The sequence below is a fragment of the Acartia tonsa genome, chromosome 3, assembly GCF_053477335.1.
Source record: "Acartia tonsa isolate MP-2025a chromosome 3, ASM5347733v1, whole genome shotgun sequence".
Classification (NCBI taxonomy): domain Eukaryota; kingdom Metazoa; phylum Arthropoda; class Copepoda; order Calanoida; family Acartiidae; genus Acartia; species Acartia tonsa.
Window position 1 is genome coordinate 43,791,298 of NC_137262.1, and position 21,333 is coordinate 43,812,630.

Consider the following 21,333-nt stretch of genomic DNA (forward strand, 5'->3'; position numbering starts at 1 on the left):
TTTTCTAAAAATAAATGGTTTGATTTATATATACTTACTTTTGCAAAGTTTTGCCATATCTTATTTTCTCAGCATGGCAGGTTGAAATTGCAACTAATTGCTTCCAGGCGACAATTGTAATGGCTTTCAGGGTTTGAAAGGTAAGAAAAACAAAAAGAAATTCACCTCAATAATAAATCTATGGTTCATTTAAATCAATAAGCATTGTTTAGCAATCTACAATTGATACTGATTAAAAGGGGCATAGTTGACACATTAATAACATGATATAATTAGCTCTTTGCTAAAAGTAAGACAAACATTAATTATAAAAATTCTTTTCGATAAGTCTAAAAGGGCGATAAATGATAGAAAGACGATTGGTCCTTTTTTTGCTAGTTTCTAAAATTAGTTTTTTTTTAAAGGGAGAAGGGAATCTTTTTTCAGGTGTGTTCACCAAAATAGATAGTAACCTCGCTTGTACATATAAAAAGCTTTTTTTATTGTTGAGTTTCGCTTTTATGAATGCTACCGTCTGAGTTTCTATCTACGTTTCTAACTAACAAATCAAGACCTAAGAGTAACTTCAACACAAGATTTCAGTGTAGTTACAACTCATAATAAAAGTCATAAAATTGCACTGGCAGGCGCCTTTTTAACAAAGGCGAAAATTAGAGTGTAAAAAACACCAAAGGCATAAAATTAAATCATATTTTACAATTGTTTCTAAATGAAAAGAAAAAGTTATACAATTTAATCACAAAACACTAATCTTTAATTATTGTAGCGTTCCAGAGAATTTTTATTATCCCTCTAAAACCTTTGGTAATGCCTGTGGTAGTGGTACCCCTATTTTAGGGGTTCAAATTAGTCAGGGGGGGGGGGGGGTAGTTGAAGTGGATAATATTATCTAATATATTTCCAAAAATGATACTTATTGTTATACAATATTTCGACGTTAATTAGCTTTTACAACGACATGTAAGCAATAGTAACTTTAATTTGATGTAATAGATTTAGTAGAAAAATGAATAATGATTTCTAAAATTTAAATAGGGAGAAGGAAGGAATATGTCGATGGTCCACAAACTTTAATGGGGATTTTTCCTTAGCCCTTGAAATGCAATGCATTTTTGTACTGCTAAAATATGTTACTAATTAGATCTATAAGGAGACTTCAGACATGAAATTAAAGTTAGGACAAGTATTTAGGAAACATTTAAACTAAAGAAATGTTCTGTTTGTTAGTATTGAATATTTTTTTACGTAAAATTTCCAATCCTACATTTTAAATAATTTGGACCTTCAAATCTTTCTTTTAAAATTTCAATTTTAGGGGACAACAAGTAAACCTTTTCTGGTTGTCTTTCATTTCAATGGAAATTACCAATCATTTTACTTTATTTTCAAGAGATTTGGTTTATGATTTGAATTTCCTTACTGCCTTGGAATTCTATTTGTTGTTCAGAATAATTTTCCCTTGTAATTTAGACAGGCGTCTTTAATTAAAACAATTTTAGCAAAACTCACTGCCTCTAGAATTTTATGTAAAAGAAACAAGTGTATTAACTTTCAAAGGTAGAAGTATGAACGCAACTTTAATGTCTAAATGTTTTTTCTTTAAAAATCGAATCAGAAAAGCACGTGGTCAATCGTTTTCAGTACAGAAAGTACAGTGATACAATTAACGAGGCCAACAAAAAAGAATAAATATCATTATTAAGTTAATATATACCAGAGAAATGTATTAATATTCTACTTATAATACTCATAATTCATACTAATTGATAAGTACAACGAGTAAAAGAACCGCTAAAAAATAAAAAAATATTATAGTTTATTTCATGTTATTTGTAAATGTACTGAAATAAATTAAGCTAATAATAATAATAAGCTAATATGATTCTCTTTGACATTGAAGCTTCTTTTAGGTCCCGGGTAGGTTTATGCATATGTTTTGGAAGTGTACCTCAACTCTCCCAAGATAAATTGACCCTAATATCTATTACTTGCGGTGTCAACCTCCTCTCTGTTTTGGGTGAAGCCCTTTAAAGTATAGGGGCAAAACACAGACAGAAGAAAAAAATAAATAAGCATTAATAAAAGTACAGGCCTATTTATTAAGCATTGACCCTTTCATCATGGATAAAGTAAACAATAGGATGGTCAGTTAGACTTATAATACACATTTAAATTAATATAAGCTACCCAGGAAAGGTCAATAGGAGACTAATTATTCATGGACTACCTAAGAGATTTTTATTTTTTTTTTAGATCTGATTTTTTTACTTAAACTGTTTTTAAACTATTTTTGAAAGGTATATCAAAAATATACTTTGACACCTGTAAAATCATACAGCAAAGCCAAAAATGAGAACAATTGCCCACATCAATTTTTATTAGGATTTTAAAGTTTATTTTTTACTATGGATTAAATAATTTTTACTGAATCGTGATGTTTCTTTCCTTCGTAGGTAAAATACTCAGCTTTTAGAGTGTCTTGCTTCGTAAATATTGTATGCTAGTATACAGTAAAGTTAGGTCTTTTGATTTTATCTATCAATACTAATTAAAAATTAATTCTTTACAATATATCAATGAATTAACATAAAAATGTTTCATGTCTATTATACATTAAAACACATAAAAATTGGCTGTAAAGGTTTAAATAAATTAAGATAACAACAAATGTTTATGCAATACAACAAATTTATTTTTGTCATATATACATTTATGATATAAAATTAGATTATTCAAACATATTTTTAAAAATATTTTTAAAAAGTATGTATCTTTTATGAGTAGGGTTTTCATTCTTTTCATTTTTATTAAATAAAATTATTTAACTACGTTTGAAATAAGTCACTTTGTGAAAACACTCTTTTGGTAATTATAAAGAATTGAAATGAAAAAGGATTTCTTATAGGTTTAAATTCAGCATTGTGTTTTTTATTGTATTATGTCAGTTTTTTTAATGAAATTTATTGTTTTAGAAAAAAAATTATTTCCATTGAACAGAGTAATGTTTTTTTTATTGTATCAGTATAAAGTGAATTATATAAAATTGTTCACTAAGTTACAATATTACACGAAGTAAGCAAAGTCCTTTTGATCTGGTAAAAATTACCAGAGCAACAGTAAAAATTAATTTTTAAATCCTCCAAAAAAAGTTTCTTGGGGACTTAATTCAAATTTGGGCTCTGCAGTCTGATTCTATATGTGTCCTAGTATATTTTTGACCCCCCATTCAAAAATAGTTTAAAAACAGTTTAATTTACTTACTACATTGAATTTATGTTAACTATCCTTTTTTCCCTACATCTATGACGTAGCATAACTTCTAATGGTCAAGAAGCTTGGTTATTTTCATGGTTGTTCAACAGATTAAATTACCGTAGGCTTTTAGCCAACGCAAGACTTTAACTGTTGTAACAATATAGTTACATGACATTAGAATCATAATTTATGAATAAAAGAAGAATGATAATGTTTCAAATAAGCAAAGTTAAGAAAATTAGTTTATCCTTTTTACAGATAATATGCAGATCTCAAATTACACAAAAAGAAGAAATTGTCAAAAAAGTTGTATGTCCAAATTCAGTCAAATGTGACGTCACAAGTGCTAAACAAAACAATTGTAAAGTAGCTTCGCTGCTTATAATAATGGTCTGCATGTCTGGGCCAGTAATTGCCCTTGGGACTATAACACAGGGAAATATGTTCTGAAAATAAAACATACAAGACAAGTTGTTTTCTTTCAATTTTTCTGTGTGTAAAAGTGCAAAAAGCTGACATATCAAGGTTTTTTTGATTATAAATTCATTTTGTTCATTATAAGATCTTTGCCTAACTTATTCTTCACCATTTTTAGAATCCTTATTTTTGTATGTGCTAAATACTTGAAAAAGTACAATTATAAGTAATAGATAGATGATCAATATTAAAGATTATAAATATAAAAGTACACTAGGAGACGAAATAAGCAACAAACAATTAAATAAATATGGCAATTTTACTACAACCGAAACTAGCCCACCAATTTTTTTTGAAATAAAAGTTTATTAATGCATATTTTAGGTTGTGTAAAAGTTGGAGCTCCTCATTAGAAAATTCAATTAGGACGGTAGTTGGGGATTCTGCGATCAATTCGTCGATCCAAGGAGTTTTACCCACCTAAAAGAATTATGAACGATGTTTTTATCTTTTGAATTTGTCATCCTCGTTTTATTTTTTGTTATTAACATTTTTTTGAAGGTGAAGTATGTCTAATTGAAATACCAAATTTTTTTATCTACAAATATTAAATTCTTTTTGAAAATTCATATTTTACAAGTTTTGATGTTTGAAATGCTTTAGGAGTAGTAGAGCTCAGGGATCTAAAGGGATAAATGGGCGATAAATTGAAGTACATCTCCAGAATTACCCCTTCTGTTTAATACTATTGCTGGTTGAAACGTTTGGACGCTCTACTTTATGATCCAACCAATTAAAATTCAGTGAAAGTCCCCAAATTTGTTAAGCCACGAATACGTTATTATAAAACTTTGGGCGCTAGCGTAATAAACATCCCAATATCCCCTCCCTTCCTGAGTAGAACTAGACTAATTATAGTCTCTTACATGTAAATTGTGAACATTTTAAGCACATTTCATGCGTAAAAAATATGAATATTATTTTACACAATGTACATATTTTGCCAGGGAATTGTGTTTTTGAAAAACAAATTGAAAAATGTATTATATAGATTTCAATAAAATTCTCAAAAAGGCCAATTTCTTAGTTTACCCTATCATTTTGGAAAATGTACAGATTCATTAAACTTAAATATATCTGTTATGTAAGATTTTCTAAAATCACAACTTTTAGGGAAGCTGTTTAGATAATTTTTACGGGAAAGGTATAAGTAAAACCCTTTAGTTATAAACCTAACCAGTAACCTAAAAATCTTTTTTTTTAATGTCAGGAATGGAGGGTAAATTACTTTGACTTAAAAGCTTTGAATACTTTATTAATATTGATTGGTTGGTTCAAACGTGCAGTGTCTAAACATTTTAACCAATGATTTGAATGGTTAATTTTGTTTATCATAATGGGGGATGTACATCAGTTTATCTCCTTTATTACTTTACTCTCTGTAAAATGTGAAATTTAAGAGTTACAAAAAGGACTAGAGGAAAATTGGATTTTAATATAAATAATAATACTAAAACACACACTTAAATTGACATTAGTTCTTCATTACCAACCAACAGACCAACTAATAGCTAATGGCTAATTAAACATTATTGCACTTTTAAATTCAGTCGACTTCTTTCCTAGCATTTTTTACTCCGGCTAGAAATTGAAAAATTATATGTATGCTCACTTTTCATTCATATCAGTTAAAATTATAACATCCCATTTTCTTAAAGAAAGTTTTTTTTGCAAGGATTAATTCAACCCTCGATTTAGAGATGTTAAATTATAATATCGAACAATTTTAGATACATTTTTATGTAACAAGTAAAAGAGGAGGAAGGGTTTAATAACTGAATAACCCCACCCCGTAGACCATGTGCTGACTTTCAATTGAGTCTTTGAATACCAGCCGTAAATAACGTCGGAAATATTTACAAAACCAAGTCACTACAAAAGAGCAGAAAACAATTTGCTAGCAGACGAAAAAGGTCTCCAACACTGGATCCAGATAATTAAGTTGCTATTTGGGGAAGTTGATTTTTTGTCCATTGTCTAATATAATCATTGACTATCCAATAATTAGGACGTTCTATGCAGTAATTTTATGACTATCTGCTAAAGTAGAAGGATATACATATATTTGTCCTTTGTTGAGTATAAATTTTGGGTAACTTGACCAATTTAACGTAGGACAATTTTTGTTTACCTTACTTCGAAACAAAGACGAAGTTACCCTGCTAGTTATTATGAGGTTAAAATGAAAATTTAAGGATATTGCGTCTTCTGTAAGATATAATGTTCACATTTATCAGAATAGTTGAAAATATTTTTCTAAATATTTGCATTCTTTTCCTCTCAGTATAATAAATTGCTCTTCAAATTTATAAGACTTTTACTCATTTTTTGACACGTAAGCGTGTTCTTTTATGCTTAGATTGTAAAGGCCCCGAATTTTGAACAAGTAATCATAAAGCTGCTTTTGAATTAAACTTAAAAAAGACTTTTGAAAGTTATAAGCAAGTCAGCAAAAACACACAGATACTTTTAAAATATATCACTATATATTTTATAGATTATTTCTTATGCTTTTAAATTACATGTTTATGTTATACTTGCTTGAAGTTTTGTTAAACAAAATTTATCTTTTAAATTGTAGTAATGCATTAGTTATGATTAATGCATCTTACTTTTTGTCATTTATATATAATCATGAATTAAGAAATTTTAATATTTCAAGATAAATGTATACCACTTTTCTAAAAGAACTTGGTTTAAAACATTATTTTTCAAGTCATAGTTGTCCGTGGAAGCGTAAATGGAAAGTTATTAATTTAGAAAATCATGGAAAGTATTGTTTTTCTACTAATGATCCGATAACTTAAAAATGTTCCAGTATGTCTTTGAAACCGATTAATATCCACTGGATTAGAACCGGTTCTCAGCCATATTGAAAAATCATGTATATTATCGTATTACAGACAATTTTCCACGGATTTTGAAATAAAAATCATAAAATAAATACCAGTTGTGTTAGCCCGGTCCTTCGATCCTTCGGGGCTAACAAAGCTGCTATTAATCTTATAATTTTTTATTTTAATATCCACGGAAAGCTGCCTATAATACGATTCGATAAATAGCTGTTACGGTCAAAACCAAAGCCAGACAATTGAAGACATTGCTCTAAATTTGTTTGTCAATTTATCTTTTCAAGTTAACATAGACAAATTAATTAACTTTCTGGGACTATTTATCAGATTATATAGGAACAGGGATGGTTATATTAATGTTTGTAGGAAAAGATATTTAGAATATGTGCTTATTTTCCTGAATCTACGGCGATATAATGTCCAAGTAGTTCTTTTAGGCATATCAACCAGAGGCTCCGCCCTCCAGAGGCCTCTAGGGGCACTCGAAGGGAGATGAAGAGAAAGTTGACCCCACACTTTTAATTCTAGTTTTAGACTGAAAAAAATTGGGGGTGGGGGCATTTTTTAATTCTAGGGGCGAATTCTTTTAGGGTTTTGTAACTACCTTTTGACTCAAGTTTCATATAAATAAGAACCTTCAATAAACATATTAAAATGCCTATCCCAATTCCTATATCACTGCTGATTACATTGTTAAGCACTTTGTTAAAGTCTAAAGATCATTAAACAAAATTTATTACCAATTATATTAACCTCAGAATAAGTACATTTCCACAAGAAGCAGACTGTCTGTTTCTCACAAAAAAGGTTTAATCATTTCTTAGATAAGGTTTATTAAAACATACATTAAATTGATCCTTCGAGAATTAGGGGGTTTGGAGGTAAAATGATGTTTGCCCAATTGAAACCCTCAAATTTTATCCCCCATCAAAATTTCAAAAAATACATTACATTATCCCCCTCAAACCTTTAAAACTCCTAATTTTACCCTCCTCTAAAAACCCCCATACGTCAATAATAGTTATTTACGAGAACTTATTTATTTAGACCACGAACAAGATGGGTCTGTTGGGTGGTGGGGACCAGTTTGACGAGGATGTGAAAGATGAACCCCTGTCAGAGGAGGACTTCAAGGCCCAGGCCAAGGATAGGATCAAGAAGGATAATCATAATATGAGTAAGTGATTATTAAGCCTTTTGAAAAAAAGGCATCTAGTGTTTACTACTTCTACCAATAAAATATCTTAATGCTTTCTCAGTATATAGTAGCAATTGATTTAAAAAATGGGAGAGGAAGGGGGTTCTTTTTTTTAAGGGTTGTAGTGTCCAACCCCCCAAGAGCTAACTTAGAATCTATATCTGTATTCCCTGAATAGTAGAGACCAATCAGTTCAGCAGTTATCAAGATCTTAAGCCACAAATGAACAAATAGACATTGTGGTTGGTGTACTTTAAACAAAAATAGCATCACTTTAACTAAATTTTATATTTTTTTTATTATGGTTTATATATATTTTAAATGGTAAGACACTAACAATAACATAAGCCTTTTTGGGTCATGTGTAAAAATATAGATAAATCTAAGGAAACTAGTTTAATTAATTTGAACAGTGGCTAATTCAAATGTGAACGAACGATTTGGGTGTACACTATACACTATAGAATCAGGGTGTAAAGTTGCAGTAACTTCCACCAAAAAATATGCCTTGAAGAAATTATTATTTCAGTCATTATTTTCGTCAACGAAAATAGAGTGTGGTCCTTACTTTGTCAAAAATTGTTTAAATGGTTCTATTATCTACTCTATTTACAAAGTATATGACTCTCTATACACTGTCATGTACTGTGCGCTCACAAACGCCATGTTTTTGTATGTTTTATGGCTTGCATTTTTTCATATTGAGTTGAATTTATTTCTGTATTAAAATCCAATATCAATTTTTTTTTGAAAATTGTGTCAGGTTACTTAAGCTACAATCTAAGGGGAAACAAATTTTCTATTGATTGATACTATTACACAAAATACTTTTTCAATAAATTACATTTAGTGGTTGAAACGTTTGTAAACTCAACTTAATGAAACAACCAATCAAAATTCACTAAAAGTCAACAAGTTTTAAAGCCATCTAATAAGAACACGTTAATATAAAACTTTGGGGACTAGTGTAATAAACTGCCCAATGTCCCCTCCCCTCTGTGGATATAATTGTCCTTGTTAAATACCATTCCCTTTTTCTGAGCAAAAGAGAGTCCCAAGCGATTGTCTAATCTGTTAAATCTGCAATAAATCTCATTAAAGAATAATTAAATGGTCCTATTAATTACAACTGTCTTCTCGTGAATTTAAAGATCTAAAAGGACACTCTGAATCTTATAATTATGAAATATCTCAAATATCTTATTCATTTCAAATTTTATTTATTTACCGTTTATATTATGTAGGTAAAAGATTTTCTAGAGTTGTTGATCTAATAATTATTAGAGATTCAAAACTTTTACTACATACCAGATAATTATTTTTATTTACTGAATATTTGTTAAAAAATGTCAATCTACGTATATTATCTTTATTATGTGCTATCAACCTAAAATTCTGTTGAAATATGAATTGAAAGATTCAATGTAGACATTTTGTACTGTATAAAATTTGTAGATGTTTTTGTTTAATGTTTTCGTATACTCAACTCACAGATTAGCTTTGTCTCTAAAACTATAATTTATGACATTGAAATTTTAATTAATTTGAATCTATTATTCCGCCAGGAGCCTATCCAACTCCTTGCCAAGTTTTTCAGTTTCTTTTCAGATTAATTTGATAAAATATTTATTTAGTCCGATCAGGAACTAATGGTATTACTTGAACACAGTAATAGTGTCTGACTGATTATGACGTAACAAAAAAAAATTAGCCAATGAGAGGCCGTTATGACCAATGGTAAAATTTATAGTGGCCTCTCATTGGCTAATTTTTTTGTTACGTCATAATCAGTCAGACACTATTACTGTGTTCGTATTACATATGAATTCAACATTACATAACATAACATTTATTTAACTTTAGCATTGTTACATCCTATTATATAAAGAAGTAAGAATTTTTGTCTGTAGCTTAAGATCTAAATAACTACTGAACCGATTGGGTTCTCTATTATAAGCACGCTTAGCATAGGTCCTGTAATGGTTTTAGGCTATTATATTTTTTGATTTAAGTTTTTGATGGTTTTAAGCTATTTTTTGTCCCATCGAATACAGAGCCCTTATATGCTAGGGGCATAACCGCTAGTATAATATAAAAATTATAATTATCACTTGTGACACAAAAGTAAGAAATCACAAAATCAACCGTACAAATGCTTTGGTAATAAGTTGGTAAAAAATTAAGCAGGTTTTAAGCAATATTTGACATTAGATTGTTTAAATTTTTTTTTTATCCATTTAGAGAATTTTTTCACTTTAAAATTCATAGAAAACCTCAATAAAAACGACTTTCTAATGAGTAACATCATAAATTTTGGCCACTAACAAAAATATATCTTTCAAAAATATCAATTACTATCAGAGTTATCCCAAAATTCCTGAGACCGTCCATTGAAGAGACAAATGTCTGTGGACTGATTGATAACTAAGATATGAGAAAGACGTCCTCAAATTTAACAAAATAATTTTTTTCCCAGAAATTAAGTTTCAGCCAAAATTTTTAGATTAAGTGGTTTTAGGGTGTTTCTTCAAAGATTTAAGAAATACATAAGACTAATGTGTACCAAATGTTTGGGTATAATTATCTCTTGCTCTTTTAGTTAAAAGAGTTTTAGTCATTTTGTAGATCCACTTATTAACATTTCTTGCCACTATTTAGTGAACTCAAAGTGGCATCTGATAATTTTATACAACTACAAAAATGCTTGCAGATAAATGGCTTCATTTTTAACTTTATAACTTGTAAGACAAAGATTTAAGTAGGCTAAAACAAGCTAGATAAAAAAAATTGTTTTCATAAACCAGTGTTACAATCTTAGTTTTGAAGGGTTAAGACAATGGACGATACATTTTTGAACAAAATCCTCTTCTGTCATTAGTTAAAGAGTTTGGATCAACCAATCAAGATTTAATAAGTTTGAAAACCATTGACTGAAAAATCTTTTTACTAAACATTGGATACTGTTATAATTTAAATCCCATGTCCTCTCACTCCCTGATTAATGTACTTTTTATTCTCAATAGGTACCAAGTCAATGAATTAAATGTGTTATCAAAACAATTAATGTGAAGAATTAAAAGAAGTATTAGCTTATCTATATTTTGAAAAGAGTTGATAAGTAGTTGTCTAGTTGTCTTTAACTCATAAAAATAGTTATTGATAGACAAATATTTCAAATTAGTTTAATAGATAGATATTGTGAAATAATGAGAGAGAGAAAGAGAGAGTGAGAGAGAGTGTGTGTGTGAGAGAGAGAGATCTAGAGGCAAAAATGGAAGAAGAGAACAATCTAAGAAAAATAGATTGAGATAATAAGAGAAATAAATAGATAAATAGGTTGACAAAAAGAAAGAAAGTATTGCAATAGATGGATAGATGAATATCTAGAAAGTGACAGTAGGAGAGACATAGCTTTGTGATACTTATCTCTTTAACTTTCAAAGTTAATATTATAGAGGTTCTTAGAATTCAAACTCATCTTTGATTAGTTATCTACTTCAATTTATAAAAAAAATATTTTATTACTACCCTTATATGAAAGGAACAGGAAGTCTGTATATTTCTCTCGCTTAACGGCTCTTTTAAAAATACCCCCCCCCCCCCCACCCTCCAAAAAAAGGGCGTACATTCTTGTGTTATAAAAAAGAAGTTAGTTTATTATTACCATACATTTGCTTTTTGTGAACATATTACATGCCTAACAACTTCACAAATATAACCATAAAATTCCTTCTTCTATCTTGTCTTTGAAATTTTGAGGTATTTCAACCCCTGTACCTATTATTTTGCCAATCTAGTTAATAGAAATCTGTTGTATGAACCTCTCATTAAAATTAATTGATTCCAGATCCCTTTTATTTCAAGGAGGGATAGGACAGTTTAATTTAATCCTTCTATTTAAAAAAAAACATTAACAATTATGATAGCTTTTTACTCCAAGACGAAGATTGATTACCTTCCATTGTTTTATCCCTAAATGTCTGTTTTTATTCTTATTCCATTGCGCAAATTTAGAATACTAAAGATTTTGTCAAAAATCCCTTTATAGCTTATTAGTGTAGGGGAGGGGGGGGGTCTAAGGTCACAAAAATTGTTTTCCTTGTTATAATTCTTTAATCTTCCCTGAAATAAGACTTGAACTGACCTAAAACAAAATGATCAATATTGTAGCTTTACTACTCTAGGCATACTCTATTATAAGCACATATAAACTTATCTAAACTATCTTGAACACAGTGACAAACATCTCCAAGTAATTTTATAGTTTATGCTTCTTTTAATGACCAATTTAAATGGTCAAGTTCACATGCATTTTTACTTTGCTTTTCTATAATTAGGGTCGTTCCGTCTTTTGGAACGGTTTGCTCTTTTCGTTAATTTAAACAGGTTAGAATTGTCATATCGATTTTAAACTTTACATGATGACTTCTATAACAATTAGGTACACTTTAGCAAGCGTAGCTACTCTATAATTGCTACCAGATGGTCTGTGCGTCCATTAAAAACATGTTCATTTTAAACTTTTGACAACCGTTACAGATCTTTGCTTTGATAGGTGTTGTCATCCTTGTTAATATATACAATAATAAAATGATAGTCAAGTGGCTGTTTAGGTTTCCTAAGTAATATATTACTTATGAAACCTAAAAATACAACTGTGAATGACTTTTTTGCATAACAAATTATGAAAAAAGATGTTATTTCTTTTAATATAAATAAAATTTCCATTTCTCATATTTTTTGTTTCTTTTTATTTCTTCACAAATCCTTATTACTTCTATTTTATATTATAGAGCTAGAGAAATAAGTAAATTTGGGTTTATGATTAATATTAATTATATATTAATCAAATCAACAACTTTATTAGCTATTCAATTAACTTAAAATAGGAATAGAGAGCAATTTTAGGAATTAAAACGGAAAAATCGTCGATTATAAGATATTTGTATGTAAGGAATTTTATATATATACTTTTTCTTTCGAATTATCATATTTATTTATCTTTAAATCTCTGTTTTTTTTCTATAAATTGCAAGTTACCATGATTTAAAGAAATATATGTAGCCAACTTTATTACTTCATATTTTCTGCTACATATTTGAGCATGAGTTTCATTTTTGTGCTTATTAAATATTTATTTTATGATTAGTGATATGTTTTATTCCTCAATATTAACGGTTTTAAGTTCTAAAAACACATTAATTTAGTTTGTGAAGTATAGTTAAAGATATATCCTAACTCCCTTATATTATTTTGAAAAAAGTTTATAACAACGTTCTCTAATTCGTTGATACCAAAGTAGTAGTGTCCAAACATTTTTAACCAAAAATTTAATACATAGAATAGGTAGCTTTGTTTATCATCAATAGGGATGTAAATCAATTAATCTCTCATTGTCTTATCCCAAAGAGCCCCTAAACAAATGCTAAAATTTTTCCACCAATCATAGGCATCATTTTCCAGCTTTTTAGATTGACTCTACTATGATTCTAATTAGACAAGAGTTATGCTCATTTAATTAGCTAATATAAAGATTTTATAGGTGTCAATCTTGATGTCAGCTTCTGTACTGTCACTAGGTGGTATAGATATAAAACAGTAAAATATATGCTTTACTTCAATCAAAAATAGCTGTAAATTGATGTATATCCCCAATGATTCACAGAATTATCCCGTCTGTAGATTACATTTAGTGGTTGAAACGTTTGGACAATCAACTATATGAACCAACCAATCAAAATTCAATAACCGTGCCCAAAGTTGTTGAGTCAACGAATAAGAAAACATTATTATAAAACTTTGGAGACTAGGGCAATAAACAGCCCAAAGCCCCTAGCTGAAACTAGACAAATTTGTGTTACCTAAAATTAGTTCAGTGGTTAATAATATAAATATAATTGTCGCACAGATGGACAGGCAGACATTGTTTTACTTCATCATCATTATTTAAGTTTGTTTTAATCCATGCTTCTTTTAGCAATTACCTAAATTATTTGTGGTTTTATATCCTAACCCAAACCTTGTACACTTTTTTGTCTCATTTTAAATACCAAAAAAGAAGCAAGTCAGCCAACTGCCTTGTCCTGATCCAAAGATAATTATGAATAGTTTTCGCTATCTTTTAAATACATCATATTAGTGTTATTACAATAACGCCAAATTATGTTTTAATTATATTAGATAATTTTCTGTATTTATACACAAGTTTGCCTTTTTTAGAATAGTAATAAAATAGTAAAAAAGACATTTTTAGTTGTAATAGAGTAATCGATATATTATTACATGGATGTTCCACCAGATTTTTATGTACTTTTAGAACGCTGGCTAGATTAACGATACCCCCATCTACATCCTTTACCTTATCCCCTCCTCTCCTTCTTGATGAACAAACTGAACGATAATTAAGGTCCATATTAGCTAGCTCTCCCTTGTCAATATATCCATTAATAAAATTTACGTACTAAATTAGTTACTTTGTTAAAACATTGATCTAAATTAGAAAAAAACAGGGGACTGAATGAAAAGAGTATAAATTTTTTAAAGACAAGTTTTAGTGTTCATATAAACTGACAAATCAACAAGAAAAGAATTTTGCGCGGATTGAAAATAATGCTTATATCGTCAGCAGAGCTAGTATACTTATGTCGATGTTATGTCCTATTAATAGAATGCTATCCTATTCTAATAACAATTTTGTAGCCATTGTTTTATGATGACATATAAACTGCATATTAAAAAAATCTTTGTTGGGTGGTTCTAGGGCTATTATCCTTTTTATAATATGCAATATTACAGGACAAGTTTTTATGGACTGTTGAATTTCTTTTCATTTTCTTATCTTAACATTTGAAAATTTCAAGAGGCAGTTTTTCAAATTTTGATACTATCAGGATAGGAGACAAAGACTCAATAAATTCATTTCTTTAATTTTTTTCAATATAGATTAAGTATAAAATTAAATTTGCGACTTGATTATTGCGACAGGCAACTTTTCGGTTTGCCAATATTATTCCTCTGTTTGGCTTTTTTAAGGATACCACAATAGGATGCAAAAAGTCCAATCAATTTTATTACTGAACCAAGTTTTAAATATTTATGCCTGTCCTCGAAATTTATCAGAATATTTAGATAAGCAAAGTTGTTTCATTATTGTACACTCATTGAATGTTTATTTTTTGCTTATGCAATTTTTATTCTTTGCATTTCTGTCAAAATGATTATTTCCGATTAATAATTTGAATAATTTGAAAAAATAAGAAAGTTGTAAACATGACACAAAAATTAAATTTGAATAGGTATGTAATAACATACCGGGTAAAAATCTTCATCAAATTAATTTTGACATTCTTTTATCTTTTTTTGGTATCGAAAAGTATCATGATAATCTATAGTTGTAATGATAGATTTATAGTTTATAGTATTTGATTAATTTCATATTTATATCATTTTCAGGAGGTTTTCAGGGCACTACATGAGTTAAGAAATACCGAACCACCCCCCTCCCCTATACCCTTCTTATTTTCAAAAAAAAATAATAAATAAAGGGGGGAGGGGTTAATTCATATTAACCATTAGAAAGAGTAAAACTTTTATGTTTGTTGAAAATTTAAAATATCGCATTAGGTTTTAAATTAAAGTCAGTAAGGTATGTAATACCAAAAATTGTAAGACAAACCAAGGCCATAAAATTCGCCAAATTTTGCTTAGCAAATGAACAAGAAAACAATCTTTTAAAAAGATATGAAAAGCAATATTTATGATTCTAAAATAAAACAAAAGAATACAATGTTGTAGAATAATGTAAAATTGTAATAATATTTTGTAGAACACATATTCTTATGTTGATCCTAGCTGTGTTGTAAAAAAAGAATAATTGAATTTAGAAAAAAGATAACTACTATTTTTAAGTAATGAGAAGAAGTAATTGTGTAGTTAAATTTAACTCTTTTAAAGGGAATTAAATAATGCTATATACTTAATAACTTATGCCTTAAAAACTACATAAATAATTTTTTTTTTCACTTCAATACAAAAGAAATTAATTAAGTACCTAAAGATATAATAAACTCTTATTGTAAAGTAAACTGGAGTAAAGTCACTATCTTTAGAACAATGTTACTCTATTCTAAATTTCCCTTGAGAAAAAGAATAAAAAAGAGAAAAAGATTTTGCTTCTAAATTAAATTATTTCTTGTAATAAATGTTTCCTGACACTATTATATATTTTCACCATTTTAGAACACTGTTTTTGCAAGCGAAGCTACACTACAAATCATGGACGCACAATAGGGATTGGAATTATATTGAGTTTTATCCCCTACCAACTATAAAAATTAGCCACATTTGGAACTTTTTTTATGAATAAAACTGATTAAAATATTATGAGATTCGTAGCAAGTGTATGATTACCGGCACTAAAACAATATTGCAGACACTACAACATAGGGAGGGAGGGGGCATTGGGCTAATTGTTACACTAGTCCCCAAAGTCTTATAATAACATTTTCTTATTCAGTGGCTCAACAAAACTTGGGGACTTTCATTGAATTTTGATAGATTGGTTCATTTAGTTAAGCGTCTATTCGTTTCGACCACTATTTGCAATCTACAGAAAGGGTAATTTTGTGTATTTTCATTGGGGATGTACATCAATTTATCAGCCATTGTCTTATCCCTTTAGATCCCTACTAGAACATCAAATTATTTTACAAATATTTATTTTTTTAGTTGAGAGAAGAAGAAGATACAACATCAATGACAGAATCAAAGAGCTTGGCACTCTTCTACCTAGAAAATCTGAACAGTAAGTTTCATAGTTTTTTTCTTGTCTGAAGCGTTTGAAAACCGATTGAGTTCTTCATTTTAAGAAAAAATTACATAGGTCCAAGGAAGACCTTGATTGATAGGGGGAGCCTCTAGGTTACTTGTAAAGATATAAAAAATAAGGACTATACACTATGCTTATAAACATTAACAAACCATCCAGCCTCACCACTGCTTAAACAGTTAAAATTTATGTTTAGGATTTTTATATTACATAAAAATTGGATGAAAGTTTGACCTATATCTTGCTGAATATTCGATTATTTGGCTAGTAACTATTAGACTATTAGTGTACTGAAATAGAACAGGGTTGTCGTCAACCTTAAAAGACTGGATCTGCCTGTAGCCATGCTACAGTTTGGATGTTCATTCATTTCAACAAAGTTTATATCCTATAGTTTAGCAAAATTCGATTCAAAGATGGTTGAAATTTTTTTCAGTATAGCTTCGAAACCGATTAATATCCACTGGATTAGAACCGGTTATTCGCCATACTGAAAATTCATATATAGCACCGTATTTCAGACAAATCTTCACAAATATTAAAATAAAAATTAAGAAATTACTACCAGTTTTCTTAGCCTTAAGGGTAGAAGGCACGTGACTACCAAACTGGTTTATCTTCTAATTTTTATTTTAATATCCACAAAAAGTTTTCTATACTACGATGCGATAAATAACTATTCGTGTATTGGCCCTATATTCTATTGTATTTGATTCTAAAAATAGCTGTTAAAAATTAAAACGAAGTTTAACGATGACAGAGAAACACCTAAACCAAGTCATTATTATGTGCTAGAAGACATTATGATTTATCTACGATTATCATCTTTTAAACTTGTCACCAGGGTTCAATACTTAAAATTATTTGTTATATTTGTGTCAAAATATCTTTTTGACATTTATAGTAATGAACCCTTTTTCAAATTGATAAGTTTATATAGGCTACATAAAGATATTGATAAATATTTTCTCAAGGATTAGGCTTTTATATGCTGACACTATCTCTTATGTACTTCATTTAAATCTATCTCCTTTCTGTCTCTCTCTCTCTCTTTCATTCTCACTCTCTGAATTTTCTTATATATTCATCATTTATGATAGATTAACAATTTTAATGGTCAAGCCATGGCTAGGGAACTTTTTGTTTGAAAACAAATAGTAGAATAGACCCTTTAATTTTAAACTAGATATATTTCTAACTTGAAAATAGAAGGAAGGAAGAAGAAAAATTGTTAAAACCAAATTATTTATTCAATAAATATGAACAAATAATGTTATTTTTTATAATGTATTTCCTTATGATCCAGGCTAAGCCTGATTGTTTATGAGGACAAAACTGGATAATTTTTTTAAGCATGATTTTTATATGTAAGCTAAGTATAATAGGATAAAAATTAAAGCTTCGTAAAATAAGAAAAAATCCTGAGTTTTGTAAGTCAAACATTTACTTTTAACGACTGCGTCACTAGCCCTTGTAAAAATAATCTTTTTACCATTCTTGAAAAGCCATACAGAAATACATAAATACATCCCCTTACATTGATCTTATTTATTAAACAAAAGTGTATTAAATTTACCAGAAGGTTTTTAATTTCTTCGTGTCATATCTCCATCACTTGTCAAACAGAATTAAACCTGCCCTGGAAAGTCTACTAATTTCTTATGATAGATTTGATAAAAAAATATACAACTAACTTTTCTATAATTCGATAAATTTGATGTTCTATCTTTTTGCAATGAAAGTGAGGGTAAAATTTGAAATGTTTGCTAATTTTGAATAGGAAAAATAATTTTTAATACAAAAATTGTACCCCCAGAAAAAGTTTTGAGACTGCAAAATGTTGTATAATTTGTATGTTGGAAATAATCAGGGAAAAAGTAACTAAAAATCTTCCAAAATTTTTAATTATTTAGGAAAGGACACAGATGACAATAAAACCAATAATAGGTCTCATATGGCTGGACACTATTTAATTGACTTTAAAATTTGTTTAGTTCATTCCATTACTTTACCAGCTGTAACCAACAACTGAATTAACTTGAACAAGTATTTAGTAATTTCAGATTATTTCTCATGATTTTGGGGGGCGACGCTTTTTATTTTATCTGCCCCCCCCCCCCCCCCAAAAAAAAATATTATTTTAGTTTTATTTGCTTGTTGGCTATACCTTATTCCTGTTACTATACGAGAAATATATGTATCATGACATCACATCTTAGAGTGGGGCTATTACGGAAAGTGTTACAAAATAGTATCAAAATTGAAATAAGGTCAATTGATTTCATTTACAAATATCTTCATTTCATTTATTTCATATTAAAACATAATAAAATATCATAAGCACAATTAAATTAACCTTTAAAACCTCCAACCGCCTTCCCACCAAAAAGTTACATGTAGGAAAAATATAACACTATTAAAGATTTTGTACCACCTTTATTCCACTTATGACATGGTTTTACATTTAAATGTGGCCTTTTATCTCTACAGAATATTTCTGAATATTTATGTATTTAGTTTCACTTTAAACTTTTAAATATTTTTCATTTATATTTATTCATAAATGTATGAATTTAGGTTTATTAAAAAGATGAAAGATATTTCATATTGTAAATGTAATATCCTGAATTATGTAAGTGTACAAGGAAATAATAGTGCGGGTGGGCAGGGAGGGAGTGGACATTGGGCTTTTTATTCCACTAGTCCCCAAAGTTTTATAATAACTTTTTCTTGTTCGTTGGCTTAACAATTTTGTGGACTTGAATTGAATTTTGATTGTTTAGTTTATTTAGTTGAATGTCCAAATGTTCCAACCACTAATTGTAATGAACAGAAGGGGTAATTTTGTGAATCGTCATTTGAGATGTATTTCAATTTATCGGCCATTGTCGTATCTCTTTAGATCCCTGGCGTTTGGGTTTGTGAATTAATGCAAATTTCATTAAACAGTTTGACTTTATACCGATCCCTATTTATGTCACTCTATAGTTCACAGTATATGTCCTTTTATCGGTTGCTATTCAAGATAGACGGATGAATTGTTTTTGCGAAGAATCCCGATACCATGGAGTATTTATGTCCATATTCCCATCCATATTTTTTTTTATGCTTCGCTACCTATGGATCTATGAATGTGGGGCGGGGGTTGAACGCCTCACTTTTTTTCTATCTGATGTTCTGATTATGATTTAAATGATATTAACTAACTGACTTTTTAAATCTGGTGAATATACATAACTGAAAGTTGATTTTTTAAAAAGGCCTGCAGATATGATCCCCCATATTTTTAACAAACTAGGAATGCCTCCTGTGAACGCAGTTTTGTCTGAAACGATGTGTTTTTCACTATTTCACTATTACTGTTGGACATATTCAACCTTGTTTTTTTCTTTTAAGCGTAGATTTATTGAAGTCTCTCATAAATTCTTGAACGTTTCACCTTAAGTTGTCACACTGATAAAATATCTAGTAGTAGATTTATTTTATTTGTAAAATTAGTTTTGGTTGCTTCTAATTAGTGTTGCAATTTAGGAGGTAACAGGTCCGTTCTAAAGAATTTATTTACAATTGTAGGCAAGATTGCTTATTTTCTAATGTGATTTTGATGTTTAAAATACCCCAAAAAGTTGCAGTAAACATTAAAAGTTATTGCTGCTTTAAATCCTTAAAGATATTTTTGTTTAGCAAGCGTTGAATTATTAGCGGCGAGGACTTTTTAATTTGGTTTCATACCTACTTTTGAGTAAATTCATAGACCTCTCCTGCCCATGGGTACGGTTTTTTTGCTAAGGAAAATAAATATTCAATCCGGGGTAGGCCACTGAATTTCTTTAAAAATAGGATAAGAGTTTCTAATGGCTAAATGTTCCTTGTTAATGTTCCTTATATTAAAATTATTACCTCTGTATACAGACAAAATTCAAACCATCTAAATAAAAAACCATCATAAAAAGACTTAGAAAATATGATTTAAGCACAAAACTTTTTTTTGAAAGGCAAAGTTTAATACTGCAGTGACATTTATGGTTTGGAATAAATCATGATTTAAATAGTTTCACACTCCATTATTAGTGATTAAGTACGCGGATTATATGCACTTTTAAACAAAAATAACAATATTCATGAAAACATGACAGTAAAAACAATAAAATTGTCATAAACTTTTATGGAATAAAAAATTCTTAGAAGAGGTATTTAACTGCACTGAAAATAGATAGTGTTATCTAATTAAGTTCTGTTCAAAGAATAGCTGTCTTGTTTGAACTTTATTGTAAAGACTTATTGTAGAAACGCCTCGCTTTTAAAACTAACTAGGTATTTTTTATGCTCTCGGTTCATTTTAAGTGCTTAGCAACAATAAACCAATAAGTATGTATCTAACATATACAATGAAGAAAAGAGCAACGCGTATAAAAGCAAATTTGTATATGCTTCTAAAGACATAAATTTACAATTAAGAAAAGAAAATTTATCACTTGCCCTATAGACATTACAAATTCAGATCAGACCTATGTTTTTCTTTTTATGGACAGACATATATTTCAAGTGAATAATTAATTAGCTACTTTGGGTTTCGACATTGTAACCAAAATAATTAAAGAAAAATCTTCGAACCGAAAAACATTGAGAAAAAAATCCTCCAATGAAAATATCCAATAATCTAGTGATTGGTTTAAAAGTGAAATATGCTGTGGTTTTATTTATAAATAAGCTTAGGTTTTTTT

General features: G+C 28.8%; 1 protein-coding gene across 1 annotated transcript in view; it reads left to right on the top strand.

Annotated features, from left to right (window-relative positions):
• The window catches only part of LOC145314902 (transcription factor EC-like), a 52,347-nt gene that overhangs the window by 18,768 nt on the left and 12,246 nt on the right, over positions 1-21,333 (top strand). Inside the window, exons 4-5 of the mRNA XM_080154978.1 lie at positions 7,632-7,761; positions 16,510-16,585. Of these exons, the coding sequence (XP_080011104.1) occupies positions 7,632-7,761; positions 16,510-16,585 (206 nt within the window). The remainder of the gene's footprint in view (positions 1-7,631; positions 7,762-16,509; positions 16,586-21,333) is intronic.